The following is an 18,516-nucleotide window of genomic DNA, read 5'->3' as shown; positions in this document are numbered from 1 at the left end:
ATTTGTAGATACGCTTAGCGGCGGGAGATAATCAAAATTATTATGAAGTTATTTTTAAATTTTAAATAAAATATGAATCATGAAAAATATAATAAAAATTAATTAAGAGAATTCATTTAAATATTTTGCTCAAATTAATAAAAAACTTAAGACAAGCTAACTTGATTATGTTAAGATTTGATGCTAATTGTTACTGTTTTACAAAAATATATATAAATTAGTAAAAATACTAAAGACGAGCAAACTTCATTCTCTTAATTACGATGCTAATTGTTTATTTTTTCTTAATAGAATTAAATAAGCAAAGACTAAAAAATAAAAAAGAAAAAAGGGAAACTAAAAATAGCGTTGAAATAAATTTTTTTTAAAAAAACTTAGAATTATAGAAGAAAATTTATCAAGGAAAAAATTAATACAGATAATCATTTCAAATTTACTTATTACTTAACCATTCATCCTCCATTATAATGATTCTACAAATTTACTTAACTTTTTATCCTACACTTTAATTATAAGAAAGTATTATTTATCGTTAATAATTATAAATATTATATTATTTGTGAACAGTTTTTTTATGTTTACTTTATTCAGAAAAAATTCAAGAGTCTAATTATAAGTTTTTAGTAGATATCTAAGTTTTTTTTTTAATCTTAACATAAAACCTTTTATCATTCATCTATAATTGTTCATTTATTACTTATTTTATTATGCATTTTAACAATAATATATTATTTTTATGTTAATTCTATATCACTAAAAATTATTTTACCGAACTAAAATCATGTATCACCAACTTTCTTTCAAAGAATCAATATACAGAGAACTTTATATCTTAATATATAAATATTGAATTACTTTTTTAAGTCTTCAAATTATAGGTAGCTTATCTATTACGGATAATTTTTCATATTTCTAAGTCTGTTTTTGAATTTTGTTACTATTTTAATTCTTTTGATATTCTTTAAAAAATTTAAAAGACTAAAAATTTCACTTAAAATTTTTAACAAAACATCAAAGTTAACCATATTTAATTTTGAGAACTCATTCAAATGGATAATGAAGTCATAAATTCTTAATTATATATTATAACTAACATAAAATAATAGGTACGATTTAACCAAAAAAAGTATAGATATTTGATCGTACAGGTATTTATTTTTTGATAAAATTAATTCGTGTATTGAGTTAAAATTACAAAGCTAAATGATAAAATTTATTAACTAATCTATTTGAATTTAAAAATTAAATAAAAATGAAAACTTTTAGACACCGCGCGTAGCGCGGCTAAGTTTACTAGTTTTAACATAAATGATAAAACTATATTCACGCATGTCTATTATAAAACCTCAAACTATCACTATATGATTGAAACTAGATATGGTACATAAATTTGATGTGTGGCTTAATTTTTCTTATAAATTCTTACCTACAACCAAATAGCGTCCATCTCCACTACCCCTAATACTATTTAATTAGTGACACTAATTATTAAATGTTATGATTAATTTGGACTATTTGATTCACTAACTATTTAGGAGTCTTGATATTATATATGATGATTTAACACCATAATCTTTGTTGTCCCACCTAATCGAACTTGCCAGATTGATGGACTATGGTGATAATAATGATATCTTGTACATTAGGTTTTGATGTGTGGATTATATTTTATGTACACATTTTATTTTTGTCTATGCACAAAATTTAGTTGATGTGTGGATGATGTTCGTAAAAAAATTTGAGTTTTAATTCTAAATTTAATTTTTTATTTTATTAGAGACCTTTATTTTTTAAATGTCTTCTAAGCGATACATCTAGAATTAATTGAAAATATGAGTATTGCATAACGTGTATTATTAGGTACTGTGCTTTATTATTTTTCACAATACATTTTTGGGTCAAATTAGTAAAAAGAAAAAGGTAGTTACTAGTTGTTAAATATTTGTTGAAATTTCCTTAGCAGTCAAAATTGTATAGTTAGGTCATGTTGCAGTTTCCTGAAGAGGCTCTTTAACATATAGTATCATTAATAAAAACGTTACAAAACGTGTCCATTGGGTCAATAATAACATTAAATTTCAACAAAACTTTGGATCAAATTGACCTGGACAAAACTTCTAGGAGCTTGCTTAGTTTTTTAATTGTCACTTGTTTTTGTTTTTTTTTGGTCAAAAGTCTAAGCAGCATCTTTTTCTTTCGTATAATATAGGTTAAAATTACAAGTCTAGGGAGCACGTGGGAATTGTCTATTTAATTTTCAGAATTTTTGTATAATTTTATCGCTTATTTTCTTCGCTCAAAATAAATGTTGCTTTAGAATTATAAGACAAACAATAATAATAATAATAATAATATTTTCAATTATAGCCTTAAGAACCACTTCTTTTTAATATTGTTTAATTCTCAACGAAAAAAAGAATCTAAACAACGAGGATAATATAGTAATTTTTGTATTTGTATTTCTCAGAGGCAGAACCAGGGTTTTCAATAAGGGGGTTTAAAATCTGTAGTTTAATAAGGGGGTTCAAAATCTGTAGAAATAGGTAGCCGAAGGGAGTTCAACATCTACTATATATACATATAAACTTATTTTAATATATAAATAATATAATTTTCTGCTGAACCCTTGATCCGCCCCTGGTATTTCTCTTGTTGGACCTACAATGAGCTAAGGGTGTGATTGGCCAGGCATAAAGGAGAACATTTTTCATGAAAAAAATATCCTTTGAAAAATAAGTTAGTTTCTTTTATAATTTTAATATTTAATAAGTAAATAAAAATATATTATTTTAGAATTACGTATATACAATTTATTTAAATATTATAGAGATGAGAGGGGGTGATGAGTGGGCCTCGGGGAGAGTAGGGGTGTGATAGTCAAAGGGTAGGGTTTGAGGGGCCGTTGGGTAAGTGAGAAAGATATAATAAAACATAAAATGTCACTTATATAAACTCATTCACTATTTTTCATTATTTTTTAAAATTTTAATCAATCAAACATAAAAATTCAAAAAATGTATTTTTTATACTTATTTTGAACGGATGATACAAAATTTAGATTTTTTGATAAAAAATATAAATTGGCAGTACGCAAGTAGGCCCCCCATTCTCATGTCACGTAGTTTATTAGCTGTAAAATTAAATTTGATTTTGAAGAGTGTGCATGCAAGGTTAAATTTATAGATAGGATAGGATTTTATAGCAATTACTACTATTCATTTTAGAGTGTGCGTGTGAACCTGTTATGAACCAAGTTCAACTTAATGTGGACATCAAGGTCATAAAAGTAGTTATTAGGCTGACAAGAGTTATTGGGCCTAAAACGAGCAATAGGGCCAAGTTAATTTCAGATACAGATCGAGTGATTGACATGACATGAAATGGTTTCATAAAAAATGGTAGTGATATACGAATTAGGGATTATGCATATTGCGAGGAAGATATCTTGTCCTCTCATCTCCTTTTTATGAAAAATAAGCTTCACAATATACATTTTCTTCGATAAATAAGAGATTACGTATGATAACTCATGAGTAAGCAAAATATAGTATCTCATAAATATAATCTCGATAAATATATATTCTAACTCTAGTAGAGATGAGATTTCATGGAGAACATATTCTTAAATATATTTGACAAATAATATATATATATATATATATATATATATAAACTGAAGACTAAACTAATCTTATCGATATACGAATAATTGCTATATTAACTTAAAATTGTTTATTTCTTAGTACAATATTTGATGTAACAATGCAAACCCGTTTTCGACTTTCATTATTCTCACATACATGCTTCATGTTTATTTGATTTCTAGTGAAGTCTCATATGAAAAATGATTTTATTGCTTTTAAATATCCTTTTTTTGATTATATTTGTAATTCTCGTTTGAAGGACAATATTATATCATACATGTGCTTGATACTTTGCAAGATATAAATGCAAATTGATATTAACACTATTACTACAATTTTAAGAAGGTTAGTCATTATGACTAATTATGTTTGGTAACAAACCTATTTTACCTTTTAAAAGAGGAAGGTGAAACCACGATTTTATAATGTTAAAATAGAATGGTATCAGTATCATTTACTCATTTACTCAAAGTACTTAAAAGTAGTTGGACATCTTCACATGGTAGCTAACATGCGTGGAGTCAGGTAAAATAAAAGGGTTAATTGAAATTTTTTTGATGAAAAATTATATTATTTACGTATATAAAATAGTAATAACTATTGAACAACTATTAACTTTTTCAATTATTTTTTCATATTTTGAACCCTTCAATAAAAAATAAAATCATAAAAAAGTCCAATATACTCCCACGATTTTATCATGTGATGATTGCCTCTATGTTAAATTGGTGGACACTATGTCTGTAGTATATGTACTATATATGATGCATTGGATGTTTATGGCTTATGTAAATGGATATCCAATTCACACTAAATACATTTGGCGAAATATAAATCCCTTCGTATGTTTTCTTTTGGCGAAATATAAATAAGCGTACAGGTGAGGTGAGTTAATTTAATTATAATAATACCAATTTATTTAATATTTAATATATATATTAAAATTTAATTCAATTCGTTTTAAAAAATTCATACTAAAAATAGGACTTTCTAACAAAAATAACTATCTCAAAAATTTTGAAATAAAAAATTTCGAAGTAAAAATGAAGACTACTTACTTCTTCACTATAATTTCAATTCAAAATTGGAAAAATTGTATATAATAGCAAACTAATAACCTAAATTAAATGGAATAGCTAGGGTTTGATTTAATTGTGCTCCATAGCAAACATTAGCTAAAATTTGCCAACGTCTCTCTCCCAAAAATCTCGCTCGCCACTCTCCGTTCTCGCTCGCCTCTCTCGCTTTATACATATAAGTGTATAATTCTGTTTTTGTTTTGTATAAAGCGAGAGAAAATTGTATATACACATGCAAAAATGTATATCTTCGTGTTATACACTTAATTATACAATTTACAAACATTTTACTTCAAATATTGCAGAGAAAAAGGCCAACGAATTATACAATTGCGAATTATACAATTGCAATGAAATACAATTTTCTCTAGCTTTATACAATAGAAGTGTATATATTGTGTTTCTGTTTTTGTATAAAGCGAGAAAAACATATATCTTCTTGCTATAAACTTATAATTATGCAATATACATACATTTTAATTCGATTCAACTGTATGCAAAACAAATTATACAATTGCAGCGAAATAGGCCAGCGAATTATACAATTTAGGCCAGCGAATTATACAATTTAGGCCAGCAAATTATACAATTGTATATGTATAGCAAATTATACAGTTGTATATGTATAGCAAATTATACAGTTTTATGTTTGCTATGGAGCGCAATTATGCAAAGTTTGCTATAGCATATAAATATAAATTTTTTGTTTGCTATATGTGAAAGTTGCCCTTAAAAATTTCGAAGTAAAAATAAAAACTACTTACTTCTTCACTTTAATTTCGGTTAGTCATTTGATTCTAATTCTAACTATCAATAAAAGATAAAAGTAGACCATTTTACATAAATCTTATGGCAAATTTAAAACTTTATTTTCCAAAAAGAAAACAAATTTTGGTTTATGGAAATAAAACTAAAAATAAGATAGACTAATAAAATTAATAAACACGTGTCGCTCTTTGGCTTCTTCTGATCCTTTGTTGCTATAGTTAGATTTTTATCGATCCAAACCAAAGGGTAACCACATAAATAAATACTAAAAATTCCATCGTCTTTTAGCGCCAAAAATATTAGAGGGAATCACCATTTTCAGAAACAGAGGAAAAACGATTTTTTACAGTATGTACTCCATAGCTGCAAGCTCTTTCTTCAGCCCAAAACTACCCAAGAATTTGCCTTTTCACAATCCAAACAGACCCTTATTTACAATTGTTCGCTCTTCAAGTGTTGCTCAAGAAATCGATAAATCATCAGAGGAGCGGACGGAATCTCTAGGTTTAAAGGGTTTGGAATTTCCGGCGATAAAGGGGGCGAAGAGGGTGGTGCTGGTGAGGCACGGGCAAAGCACGTGGAATGCGGAGGGTCGGATTCAGGGAAGCTCCGATTTCTCAGTTCTTACTTCTAAAGGAGAGTCACAAGCTGAAACTTCTCGACAAATGCTTATTGATGACTCCTTTGATATCTGCTTTTCAAGGTTTTATTCCTAATTTTTTTAATTTTCGGGAGTGATTTATGCTTATTTTACCAAGTATTACGATTGAAGTACTTTAGGGGTTGCCGGGTTGGGATATGATTACAACTTAGATAACTCTGCTTAAAGGCACTTTCACCAGTAAGAACTGTTAATAAGTCCCACATTGGAAAAGGAATGGGCAATGGTCTCCTTATAAATATTCCTCACCCTATGAGCTAGCTTTTGTGGTGAGTTTAAGATCCATATCTTTAGTCTGTGACCATAAATTGCATGATAATTTCACTTTTAGCTGATGCATGTACCAGAAAAAGAATCTCTTGCTAGTCATTTTTATATTTCCAAAATGATTGACAGAGGTGGCCTGCATGTTCCAGTCCACTGCGTCGCTCAAAGAGGACAGCTGAGATAATATGGGGTGCTCGTGAAGAGGAGATCATTACTGATTCTGACATGAGAGAAATTGACCTATACTCATTCCAAGTCAGTTGTAGTTTACACCTCTGCTTTGTATTTTTCTCTTGGACTTAAATTCTGTCAATATGGCAATCTGCTTGCATGTGAACCACTCATGCTTCAGTGTGACTGACAGGACTATGCGTCCGAATCTAATTGTATTCCTGATGTGGAAATATATGTCTGCTCTAGGGCCTCCTGAAACATGAAGGAAAAGCTAAGCATGGGGAAGCTTTTCGTCAATGGCAAATAGATGCACCAAATTTCATTATTGACGGTCACTATCCAGTGAGAGAATTGTGGGCTCGTGCTAAAAGCTGCTGGGACAAAATCTTGGTCCATGAAAGCAAGTCTGTCCTAGTAGTTGCTCATAATGCAGTTAATCAGGCTCTTGTTGCAACAGCTATTGGTATGCTTACCTTAACGTAATCGTAGTTTAATTTAAGGTTTCTAACGTCTGCTAGCAGTCTGATCCTATCTTTTATATTTGTTTCACCATCATCAGGATTAGGAACCGAGTACTTCAGGATTCTACTTCAGAGCAATTGTGGGGTTAGTGTGCTGGACTTCACTCCACAAACTGAGGGCGGAAACCCAAGTATCTGTCTTAATCGTTTAAATCAGGTATCCAATATGGTAAACGCTTTGACTCAATCGTATGTATTAAATGATGATATATAAAGGTATGAAGAAAAGGAAAATTCAAATTCTCCTGCTAGTTATCTTAGTTGTGACATGAAGATTTGATGATCTGAAAAACTGCTGGCTTAGACAAGGAAATTATGCCTAAAATATCTTCCTTTCATAAAGTTTCTAAAGCTGTAATAAAAAATATTTATATACAATGATTAGTCCAGCCCTCTATCTGGATGCAAGAATGTACAACAACAACAACAATCATGCCTCAAAATCAAATCATAAGCTAGTTTACTCTGCTAAATATGAACCTCTATCCATATTGCTCCATTAGACTTATTTTGATCCAATATTCTAATTAGGCTCTCAACACTCGAGGCTGTCAGATTTATTTGATTGTCAGATAATCAAGGTCAACATATGACTTGTAGGTTCAATCTTGTTTGATTCAATTTTTTTTAGAACTACTTATGCAATCTTTGTTCTTTATGGCTTTATCTGGAGTTTGGACTTCAAGGATCTGGTTTGTAATATATCTGATTATCTTTTTGCTGTGGCTTAATTTTGGATGATGCAGACCCCAGGATCACCTGTAGCAGGGGGAAGTTCTGCAGGCAGAAAAACTAGTAAGCGGATTGTACTTGTTTGCCATGGAGTATCAGAGAGTGACCTAGAGGTATGCAGTATGCAGTGGACCAATGATTCTATATTGCCAATAAACAGACATATTAGGTTCCGTGATTCTCATATCTGTGACATAAAAAAAGTTAGTAATAAGTCCGTTTGATCCTTATTGAAGTATGATTCTGCAAACCTGTCGTCTAATTTTTGGTCTAAGACTAGTTTGATTGCCACACATTCATTGGGTACTAGGATTTTGGGCTTCAGCTGATAGAAGAACCTTATCTATCCATTCTTTCCCCCTCTTGTGAGATCATTCTTGAGGATACCATCCTTATACACAATTGATGAATGGATAAATTAATATGAAGAAAGGCCATATACTGACCATTCCAATGACCTAACTTGAGATCACATAAATTTTCTAGAGGTGGAGAATGTACTGTCGAGCTTTGAAAATACTTAAGTCCGTCCACCTTTGCATTGTCTTAAGGAACATCTACTCGCAATAGACTGCAGTTTCCTCTCTAATCAATAAAAAATTGATGGCTTCCACTTTTTAACTTCATGAAATTTAGTTTATCTTATAAGTACTTTCAGAACTACAAATAACTGTACTATTAGCTTATGGTAAGAGATATGGATGACACAAAGATTTTACTTCCGCAGATCATATTTCTGCTTGAGGATTTCTACATCTGTTTGAGAGAGGTTACTTCCACACAAATTAAGTAAAAGAAATGAAGAAAAAACCTGTGTTGGTTGGTTGGCTAATTTTGGATGTGTCAATGATGCTTCTATATGGACATCCTCAGAGACATAGGAAACTGAGATTGGGGTCTATGCACCTTATGAATGTTTCCCTGCCTGGTAAACTTGGCTTTCCATTTGTAGACTAGCGGAGTGTTCAGGCATGTAGCCATCTACTGTATAAATTCTGATTTGTCCTCGCCTTAGCTTCCAGATTTTTAGCCCCAATTCTGTTTAGCATGTTGGCAAGCTGTTCAAACTGCTCATTGTCATTTGGATATCCTTATCTGTTGCTTCGACCATTTTCTGCTCTTTCCTCATGGAAGTTGAAATTTGTACAGAGTAGTATGCCGTATACTGGAAATGGCCCCTTGAACATGCTTGGAAATATACAGGTAAGATGGTTCTCGTTTCTATAGTAGCATTCAGCTTCATTTGGGGGGTGTCACTACCTTACAGGATTTATTAAATTGGATGACAGGCCCAGAAAATAGCAGAGCTGCTTCTTGATCTGAAAGTGAATACCGTAGTCAGTGGAACTAAGATAGCATCTGTTGAGACAGCTGACACAATCACCAAAGTAGGACCACTCAGATAGTATGTCGGTTGACAGTCTTTTATATTAAGAGCATTAGTTTTCTTAACACAAACATTTATACTGAATTTTATAGGTTCAAGAAGCTGCTGACTGCCTTGGAGCTGACTGTATCCCCCGCTATGTGGAAATGAAGCAGATACCAGATCTAGATGTTGAAAGTATTCTTACGCAATCAAAGAAGGTAACAGACATGTTACTGATTTCCTAAACTGAAACAAATTGATGAATTTACTTAGAGGTTGTGTGCAAAACATTCTTAATATAACCATTTTTCCAAAAAGACACATTCTTAAGATAACAATACAAGGATGCATTGAGATTGCAAAATTTAAATTTCGGAAGCCAAAGTCGTAAAATTTTCTTCTTGATTTGCTCTGACTAAATCCTGCATAAGATGGTATTTCAACTTGTATTATTTCCGCGTTCTAGTTTGAAATATTTGATGATTTTCATACTTAAAAGTTCTCGATTTCCTCTGCAGGATGCATCAGGATTGCAAAATCTCTCTTCTGGTTGGTTAAATAGATTGGAAGACGACATCACAACATCTTTATGGGACCAATCTGAGAAATCATGGAAACATCTGTTGTATGAACTATCAAAAGGATCTGACCAAGACAATGTAGTCATTGCTGTTGGCCATCCTGCACTTCATATCGCGATGATGGGACACTGTCTAAATCTAACAAAGGAATGGTTGGGATCGTTTCATCTCAATGCAGGAAGTATTACTGTTATCGATTTTCCTGATGGACCCTCAGGGAGAGGAGCTATCCGTTGCATAAACTACACAGCGCATCTAGGAAGATGGTCAATTCCTATTACTAGATCAACACAAGCGGATGAAGAATACTGAAGCGTAAATAATATACATAGTTGTTGTATTGAGACGATGTTAAATCAACATTACAGTTCAGAAATATATCAGCTGAATCCATGTAATAGCTTGATGTTTATGCCAATGTTACAGACATTGAACTATTGATCCAATGGACATTTATTTTCTGATGTGGTGCCACGTGGACATTACGTAAGACGAGTTGCCTGACGTGGCAACCTACTTGTGTTTTCAAAACCATATTTGAAGTTGAAGGATAAAATTCCAGTAGAAGTGTGTCAAATACTTTGAATCATTCTGAAATTAAAAATAGTATATTATGTTCATATTCATTTCATTTATATAGTTGTTGACATCACAATTTAAATTCATTAATTAGCTATCTAAAAGGACACTCCCTAAGAAAAAGTAAAAAACAATTAGCAATTTTTCCAGAAAAAGATATGCTAACTTATCTATCAATTGAGCAACAAAATTTTACTTATAAACTACAATTGGTCCTACCACAAAAACAAAGGGGAAAAAAAAGGAGAAGGTTCATTCTTCTAAGCAAGATTTAAATTAATTAGAATTCAATTTGTTGGAGCTCTGAACACTGATCGACGTGCAATGATCTCAACTCAAAAGTCATATAAGTTAAAAACTAAAAGAATCGGCTTAAAATATTGTTAACTTATTTGTTTTAGAAAGTCAAATATACTCTCTCTTTGCCGATTTTGACTTGAAACGGGGGAATTACCATAATTACCTAAACTTTTTGAACCGATTTTTAGATGACAAACAATTCCCCTTCTTCTTTTTTCACCCGTATCCGCGCCAAAAAGTTCTAAACCTCTAATTAAGAATGAAGGAATAATTACACATCCGCAAAGAAAGGATGAAAAAATTTAAAGGTGTTATATGCTTCCCTTTTAAATAAATAAGTATCAATTAGAGACGACTTCTAAGAAGCTTATAAATTTAATCTTTTTATTTTTTAAAAAAGTCAACTTTCTTCAATAATATTATAATTTCTGACTTTGGGATACATTAATGGTGATACAGAAAGTGTATATTATATTGTTTGATTTTTTGTATTTTTTCTTTCTATTTCGTAATTAGAGATGGAAAAATAATAATAATAAAAAGCATAGCACTTCACATGTTGCCAGCAGATGAGATGTCCGTTTAGCTTTCTCTTTGTTTCTTTAATTAAAATTTAATTTTTTTTAAGTAGAAAAAAAATATAAAAATAAAGAAAAAGTCTATGTACATGCACGAAGACTTGTACTCTTTTTTTTTTTTAGTCAATTTGATAAAATATTTCGTACATGAAAAAGAAAGAACACCTCTTAAGAATTAAAATTTTGGAAATAAATTAATTATAATGAAGTCAGTATAACAAACAAATTATAATTAATTTTTTCTCCTTAAATAGTTGTTAAGTCATGTCAAATATTGGATTTGCAAAAAATTGTAAATTGCGGGTCTTCTGTTTCTTGTAACTTCACCACAAAACATGCTTGATCTAATATGGCTTATTTTGCTCACAAGAAAATATAACCAACTAATTAAATATGATTAACCAAATTTTTGTTAATTAAAAAATTAAGCTACTTGCTGGATTCTTCAATTCATATTTAGCTTCCTCCCCAACTAGGTTCTTCCATTAAAAAAAAATCTTAATTTTTTTATAGGTGAAATTTTTGGTGATTATTCATTTCGACGATAATTGTTTAATAAATAACTCTTTCTTCCGTGGAGTAAATTGAAAATCTTATGAGAAAATATCAAATCATGTATAATGTAAAATATAATCTTTTAAGTTAAATTAAATGTCTTATAGTATAGCAAACCTATTAGACTCGAATTGGATGTCATCTCATACAAAAAAAAATATTTTTTCCAAGAATTATACTTAACTTTCTAAAAAATAATAACAAAATACAAAGAGTGTCTTAAAAGGAATATTTAAGCAAATCAACCATAAGTGAAAATTAGTTAGTTGACATAGTTTATACTTAATAGTATAAAAAAATAACTAAATTTACATTGTTAAAGTAGGTAAGTTAAATTAGACAATGAAAGGCATGGGTTTTTATTTTTTTAAGCATGCCACTTGACTATTTAGTGATGAATATTAAATACCTACCAAATTGATTAATTAAATTAAAATAATACTTATAATATTTTTCTTGGAGTCTGAGAGAATATCTCGATATGCTGTAAGGTAAAAGTGAAAGGAATTTAATTTCCTTTAGTGTATGATCTTTTATTATTCAATTATAATAATTTTTCAATGAATTGCCTTCACGTTCTAGAATAGTTTTCTACCTTACAAACAGAGTGCTCTTGTACGATAAAACAAACACCTTTTTTTTTCTCTCGTATATAATAGTATGGATTTTATATTTATATTAAAAATTTATTTAACACGTATATTAATATTTGATAATATTTAAATCCCAACTCCGTCTTTTATTAGAATCCATTATTTTAATAGCATTCCATTATGAAAATTGTGGCAGGTTGATTGTGTTGATCAAACCCTACATTTGCAGCGTTTTTACCACGAAGAAATGAAGTTAATTAGTTAAATAATTAAGTTGGGATTTTATAAAAGTAAAACATGTGAAATCAACAAGTACTTTAGTTTTTCTAACACATTGATAGTGACAAATGTCTAATCACAGTGCTTGGCTGCCAAACAAAATGGGATTGTAATATTAAAAGCACAAATTAGTTAAATAATACTTCTTTCTTTTCTTTTCAGTTATTATAGTTTCCTTTTTAAGTTCAACGGTTGAATATTGATAAAAAAAAAATTTATTATATTGATTTGAACAAAATTATAATTTATAATATTTTTTTTATAGTTTTTAAAAATCTAAAATTCTATTTTAAAATATCAAATTAATATAATTTAAAAAATTAATTAAATTAATTTTTAAAAAATGTATATAACAATTAAAAAAAATTGACGAGTAATAATATAGTCGATTTCTTTTCTCACCAAAACTTTGAGGACTATCTTCTTGAAACAAAACCTAACCCAAAAAACATGTTGTTAGTGGAAGATCCAAGGAGTATTAGACTAAATACATTGGACAGCTACAAATTGTGGACCATATATGTATGTGACAAGTGATTCAATAACTGAAATTTGACTTTGAATTCATGATTTTATCTTCTTCTTGCTCTACATTCAAACTAATTTTGATAGATAATTTTTTAGTCGATTTTTTAAGTTACTATATGATTTTTGTATCAGTAGATTTATGAAAGAGTTTTTACATTAAAAGAAGATGGTCTCGTTATTGAGCCCCCTCAATGAGGTTGAGTCAAGTCTAAAATCTGTTTGAGATTTTATATTTCGAATTTATTTTTCAATTAAACGATCCTTTATGATGTCTTTTTTTATTACTTTTTTTGATGGGAGTAGGGGGTGGGGGGTGGGGGTTGAAGGTGGGGTTGTGGATACTCATTAGTGTAACATAACTACTTGTTCTTTAGGTATTCCCAGTTAGGGTTTTGTTAGAATCAAAGCATTTTATTCTTTCTTTTGTCCTTTCCAATTTTAGCTTCTTTCCTTAAACCATGTCGTTTTGGACCTTAACATATCAGTATTTTCCCCTTTTAACAAATTGAAAAGGGCAAAATATACTTTTAGAATTCGAAATAATTTATATACATATTTTATTTGACTATTCGTTCAATTACATCCTTATCGTTATAATTGAGTATAATTTTATCTCTAATTTCATAAATAAATACGTAGCAAGCAATTAAATGACATACCAGCCGCCCCTAATTTTAAACACCAGTAATTTTTTTTTAATAATCCACTCATACCTGCCCATGTATGAGAATATATTTGGCCCTTTTCTCTATTTTAATTTTTTTATTTGGAAAGAATTTATTTTATTTTTCCAACCGTGTATGTTAATTCACTCTCTTTTTATATTGACTGGACAGTGACGTGAAAGTAGTAGTTAAAAAAATTAAATAGATTCACGGGGGTTACAAAAAAAAAAAAGGAATTTAATTATTGTTCCTTTTCCCACCTGCAACTGCATGCACTATAAATTTATGCTAACCAATACATAAAAAAAAACTACTTATTCCACTCAATGTCACAATAAAGATGATAATAAAATTAAAAGGAAACCGTTACAGTAAATGTAAATGAAAAAGAAGGAGATCGAAAAAGGATAAAGAAGATAAAATTAACTCAAACTAATTCCTCTAAATTATGTAATCTTTTTAAAATATTTATCATGTTTTATTTTTACACGTCCCTGAAAAATATTTATTCTACTATTAAAGTTTTGTTGAGTGGGAAATGGCGTTCATCTATATTGCTTGACTTTCATCGTTGAAATTTTCTCTACAAGACCTAATCATGAGACTTTGTCGTGTAGAAAATTTTTTTACACTTAATTCTTTATCCAATAGTAAAATTTTATTTTTTTTAAGATGCACCCACAAGTCAATTTTTTAATTTTTTTTATTTTTATTTATCCCCTTGGAATCATTCAATGATCGTCCAAATATTTGGTATGCAAACATTTAATATTCCAGAAACTGACAATTTATTGCTTTTGAATCAAATCGTTTTTTTTTTTGTAATATTATTGGTCCAGTATAATTAGATTTGAATAATTAGTATTTAAGAATTGTCAAGGTTTAATATATATATATATATATATATGTAAAAGAAGGAACTTTTGATCTATGTAAACAAATAAATTTTTTACTTTTTGTTGGAACTGAATGGTAGAAATTAACAGACTAAAAGAGAAATAATATATAATATGATTTAATTAATTGATCAAATATGAGAAAACCAATATAAAAGAATGAACAAAAACTATTAAGATAAGAAATTCCTTCTTTATGAAAATCTTTTAATGACTACTTTATGACTTCTATTGTTTTATTATTATTATGTGTTAGAGATTTTCTTTTTTTAATAGAAGTCCAAAATATTTTTTATAAGAAAAGGGTTACACACAATGAATAAAGTAAAACAATCAACATGGTAAATTCCTTAACCTTCCTTTGAGAAAAAGGTAAAATTCAAAATATAGTAATAGAATCAAGGTAAATTTTAATAATATTCTGAGTGTATAATTCTTTGACGAGATGTATTTTACTTAAATTACATATTAATCTATCACTAACGCTTAAAATAAAATTACAAGAGAGAGTTGCATTCGAGGTGCAGTCTAAGTAGTCAATGAATGATCGAAAATTTTGAAGTCACAGGTTTAAAATTTAATTGAGACAAAAAAATATTACGTAATTTTTGTTATTTATTTTTGTCTTCACAGATATAATAATCTGATGAAAGATAATAAATATCGTGTAAAACTAATTGAGATACACAAGAACCCTTAAAAGAGAGTTGACCATTAATATGAAACTTCTACCACAATTCCACTTTCATCCATCTTAATTACTCCACTACTAATCTATGGTCCTTAAATTAATTAATTTTTACGTTAGTAGTATCTCAGATGAACTGGCAAAAGAGAATAAAATAAATATAGTCCTTAAATTAACAAATTAGTCTTAGAGTTTCTTGTTTTATTTCCCTTTTTTGCCCTTCTCCTAAATTGCAAATTTTAAGGTGAGAGAGAAGAAAAAAAAAAAACATAGAATCATATTTAATACTCCTACCTTACATGGGTTGTCAGTTAAAGAGTATTTATAGTTCCTTCTTCCTTTTTATTTCCTAATTTGAATTAAATTCCAAAAACAAGTCCTTCCAAATCTCTATTTTATTTCTTTCTATATATATATATATATATTATAAATAAAATAAAATAGCCATAACTCCTCATTTTTTTCCCTTCAGATCCCTTTTCTTCTTCTTGTAACAAAAGAAAATGAGAGATTTTGCTTCTTGTTTCAATGAATATGCTGTTCAAGTTTCTGATAATACTTCTTGTTCTAGTTACTCAAACTCTGCTTGTATCCCTCCTTCTATAATTCCTTCAGTACAAAACACTGTGAATTGTTTGTACAAAGTCAATTTATCAAATAAAAAACATGTCTTGATCACAATTTCATGGTGCAAAACAAATGTAACACAAGGCTTAAGTGTACACTTTGGTGATGATCATCCAAATGTATTCAAACTCAACACGAATACGCGTCTTTTTAGGAAGAAGAAGGGGAGTAAATCAATGGTTTTGGATAATTTTAAGGTTGAAATCATTTGGGATTTGTGTGGAGCTAGGTACTTAAGTAGTGGTCCTGAGCCAATTGATGGATATTATGTATTGATCATAGTTGATTCACAACTTGGAGTTATTCTTGGTGATATGGCTGAAGAAGCATCATTAAGGAAGTTGAAAAATGGAATTCCAATGGCTAAATTTTCATTGGTATCAAGACAAGAACATTTTTCTGGTAATACAATTTATTCAACTAAGGCTCAGTTTTGTGATAATGGTAACCTACATGATGTTTTGATTCGTTGCAACGGCGAAAATGATGGATTAAAACATCCTGTTTTGTCAGTTTATATTGATAAGAAGATGGTGATTAGAGTTAAAAGATTGCAATGGAACTTCAGGGGAAATCAGAGTATTTTTTTGGATGGATTGCTTATTGATCTAATGTGGAATGTTCATGATTGGTTCTTTAATCCAGCTTCTGGTATTGCATTATTTATGTTTAGGACAAGAAGTGGAATGGATAGTAGATTGTGGCTAGATGATAAAGACAAATTCCTCATCAAAGATCAAGAAAAAATTGAATTCTCATTGTTGATCTATGCTTCTAAGACCACATAATAATGAAAAGGTTCTTGCTTTTTTTTTCTTTATTTTCATCTTGAAAAAAAAATGTTTGATCTTTGATAGATTTGAAATTGTATATTGAACTTTTCTGTCTCTTGACATTTTATTGTACTAATAGATTGCTAGATTTGGAAGATTGTATGTACTTGTGTTTTTCTTTCTGTGTTATTTATTTGACTAATTTTGATTTGCGCTGTGTAGAGTAGACAAATGAGTTTTAGTTCAATCATTTTCTTTGTCCAATTAGCCTACAAAGATTAAAAAAAAATTTTCCAAGAAAAAAAAAAGAAGTGCAATTTTTGAGAGACATGTTAAGGGAATCATACACACATGTTTGAGTTAGGTGAGTTTTCTTCCCTTAGCATAAGGCAATCAAAGTGAGATTGCCAGGTAGGTTCAAACAGATTGGATGTTATCTTTATTTAGATCTTTAATGATAACCACATTCATGTAGGCCCTTTTACCTCTTTCTTTTTTATTTGAATCTCTTAGTAGTCATTGTTCTACTTTTACTTTTAGTCTATTGCTAAGAATTATGGCATGATATTGTCATAGAAAGGCAGCAAGAAACATGTCATATGTAACCATAGTCTTAACTATAACAATATTGTTCCAACTAAGTTCCTAGGATATATATATATTTATATTGGTATATACCTAACTACTAGTTAGTTCATGTGAGTCTCTCTGTATCAGTGGTGGGTGTAGTAAATTCACTGAGTTTAAATTTTGGATCGCATATGCTCTCTCCATCGATCCTCGGGGCATGGAGAGGGGGATGATTGGATCTGTGAGATTCACCTAGCTAGTTGAAAAAAAAAGCTACTAGTTAATCAAGGCAAGTAAACCGAGTCAACACTCAACAATATAGTAGCTTAATGATCAATTAAATCCGTATTCAAATTCCAGTAGACATAAAATTAATAATTTTTTTTATTTTAAGTTACTCGATATTTGTAAAATTAGTAGAGATGGTCTATTAGAAAATTAGAACTTTAAGTTCAAGTTGAGACAAGGGAACAGGGAGGAAATTGGACCAAATCCAACTTGTAATTAATCTTTTGTTGGTCATAACTCATAAGAAAGGTACCACACACTAAAACACTCTATTCATTATGAACCCACCTCTAAATTGTACAAAAAAAACTTGCACCTATCAAATTTGATCTTATTAAATGAACAAAAAAAAAAGATATTTAGTTTTCAAAATTAGTATCTAAAAGGAATTAAATAATAGGGTGGGTGAGAGTTGCTTAACTGTTTTAGGTATAATAATTTCACAATTTCAATTCATTAATTGTGATAATTAATATTGTTTATTTCTATTTTTTCTCTGCAGTGGGATCTGTACTAAGAAATTCAGCTGTGCCATACATCAGCATTTGGATAAGACAATGGAGATATTTTATTAAGGCCATAAGCCAATGAGGAAATGACAAAAGAGGAGAAAATAGATATGCATTGTCTTAAATGTGTTATGATTTTAATTCTTAAAATTCTATTAGAAAAATATATAATATGTGTCGAAATTAAAATCACTGAATAGTGAGTGCCTACCACACATGCTGTACTTTTCCTTACTTAACAATGTACCAGTTGTCATTGATTATTCGTAGTATATATATATATATATATATA

General features: G+C 29.4%; 2 protein-coding genes across 3 annotated transcripts; both read left to right on the top strand.

The window, feature by feature from the left end:
- Positions 1–5,763: 5,763 nt before the first annotated feature.
- LOC107023610 (probable 2-carboxy-D-arabinitol-1-phosphatase) lies at positions 5,764–10,260 on the top strand. Of its 2 annotated transcripts, none has more exons than XM_015224356.2 (9): positions 5,764–6,194; positions 6,551–6,674; positions 6,840–7,056; positions 7,153–7,271; positions 7,861–7,959; positions 8,996–9,049; positions 9,136–9,234; positions 9,326–9,433; positions 9,734–10,260. In XM_015224356.2, the coding sequence occupies exons 1-9, from the start codon at positions 5,842–5,844 to the stop codon at positions 10,106–10,108; spliced, it is 1,548 nt and encodes a 515-aa protein (XP_015079842.1). In that variant the 5' UTR covers positions 5,764–5,841; the 3' UTR covers positions 10,109–10,260. The 2 variants fall into 2 exon arrangements, with proteins under 2 accessions (XP_015079842.1, XP_015079843.1); XM_015224357.2 differs by having other exon boundaries at positions 5,765–6,194; positions 6,569–6,674.
- Positions 10,261–15,876: 5,616 nt separating this feature from the next.
- On the top strand, positions 15,877–18,472 carry LOC107021703. The gene is made up of 2 exons (XM_015222409.2): positions 15,877–16,882; positions 18,218–18,472. Exon 1 carries the CDS (start codon positions 15,961–15,963, stop codon positions 16,870–16,872), a length of 912 nt encoding a protein of 303 aa, XP_015077895.1. The 5' UTR covers positions 15,877–15,960; the 3' UTR covers positions 16,873–16,882; positions 18,218–18,472.
- The last annotated feature ends 44 nt before the right edge of the window (positions 18,473–18,516 follow it).

This window comes from Solanum pennellii, chromosome 6 (assembly GCF_001406875.1).
Source record: "Solanum pennellii chromosome 6, SPENNV200".
NCBI classification, from domain to species: domain Eukaryota; kingdom Viridiplantae; phylum Streptophyta; class Magnoliopsida; order Solanales; family Solanaceae; genus Solanum; species Solanum pennellii.
This window is presented reverse-complemented; position numbering and strand designations above follow the sequence as displayed.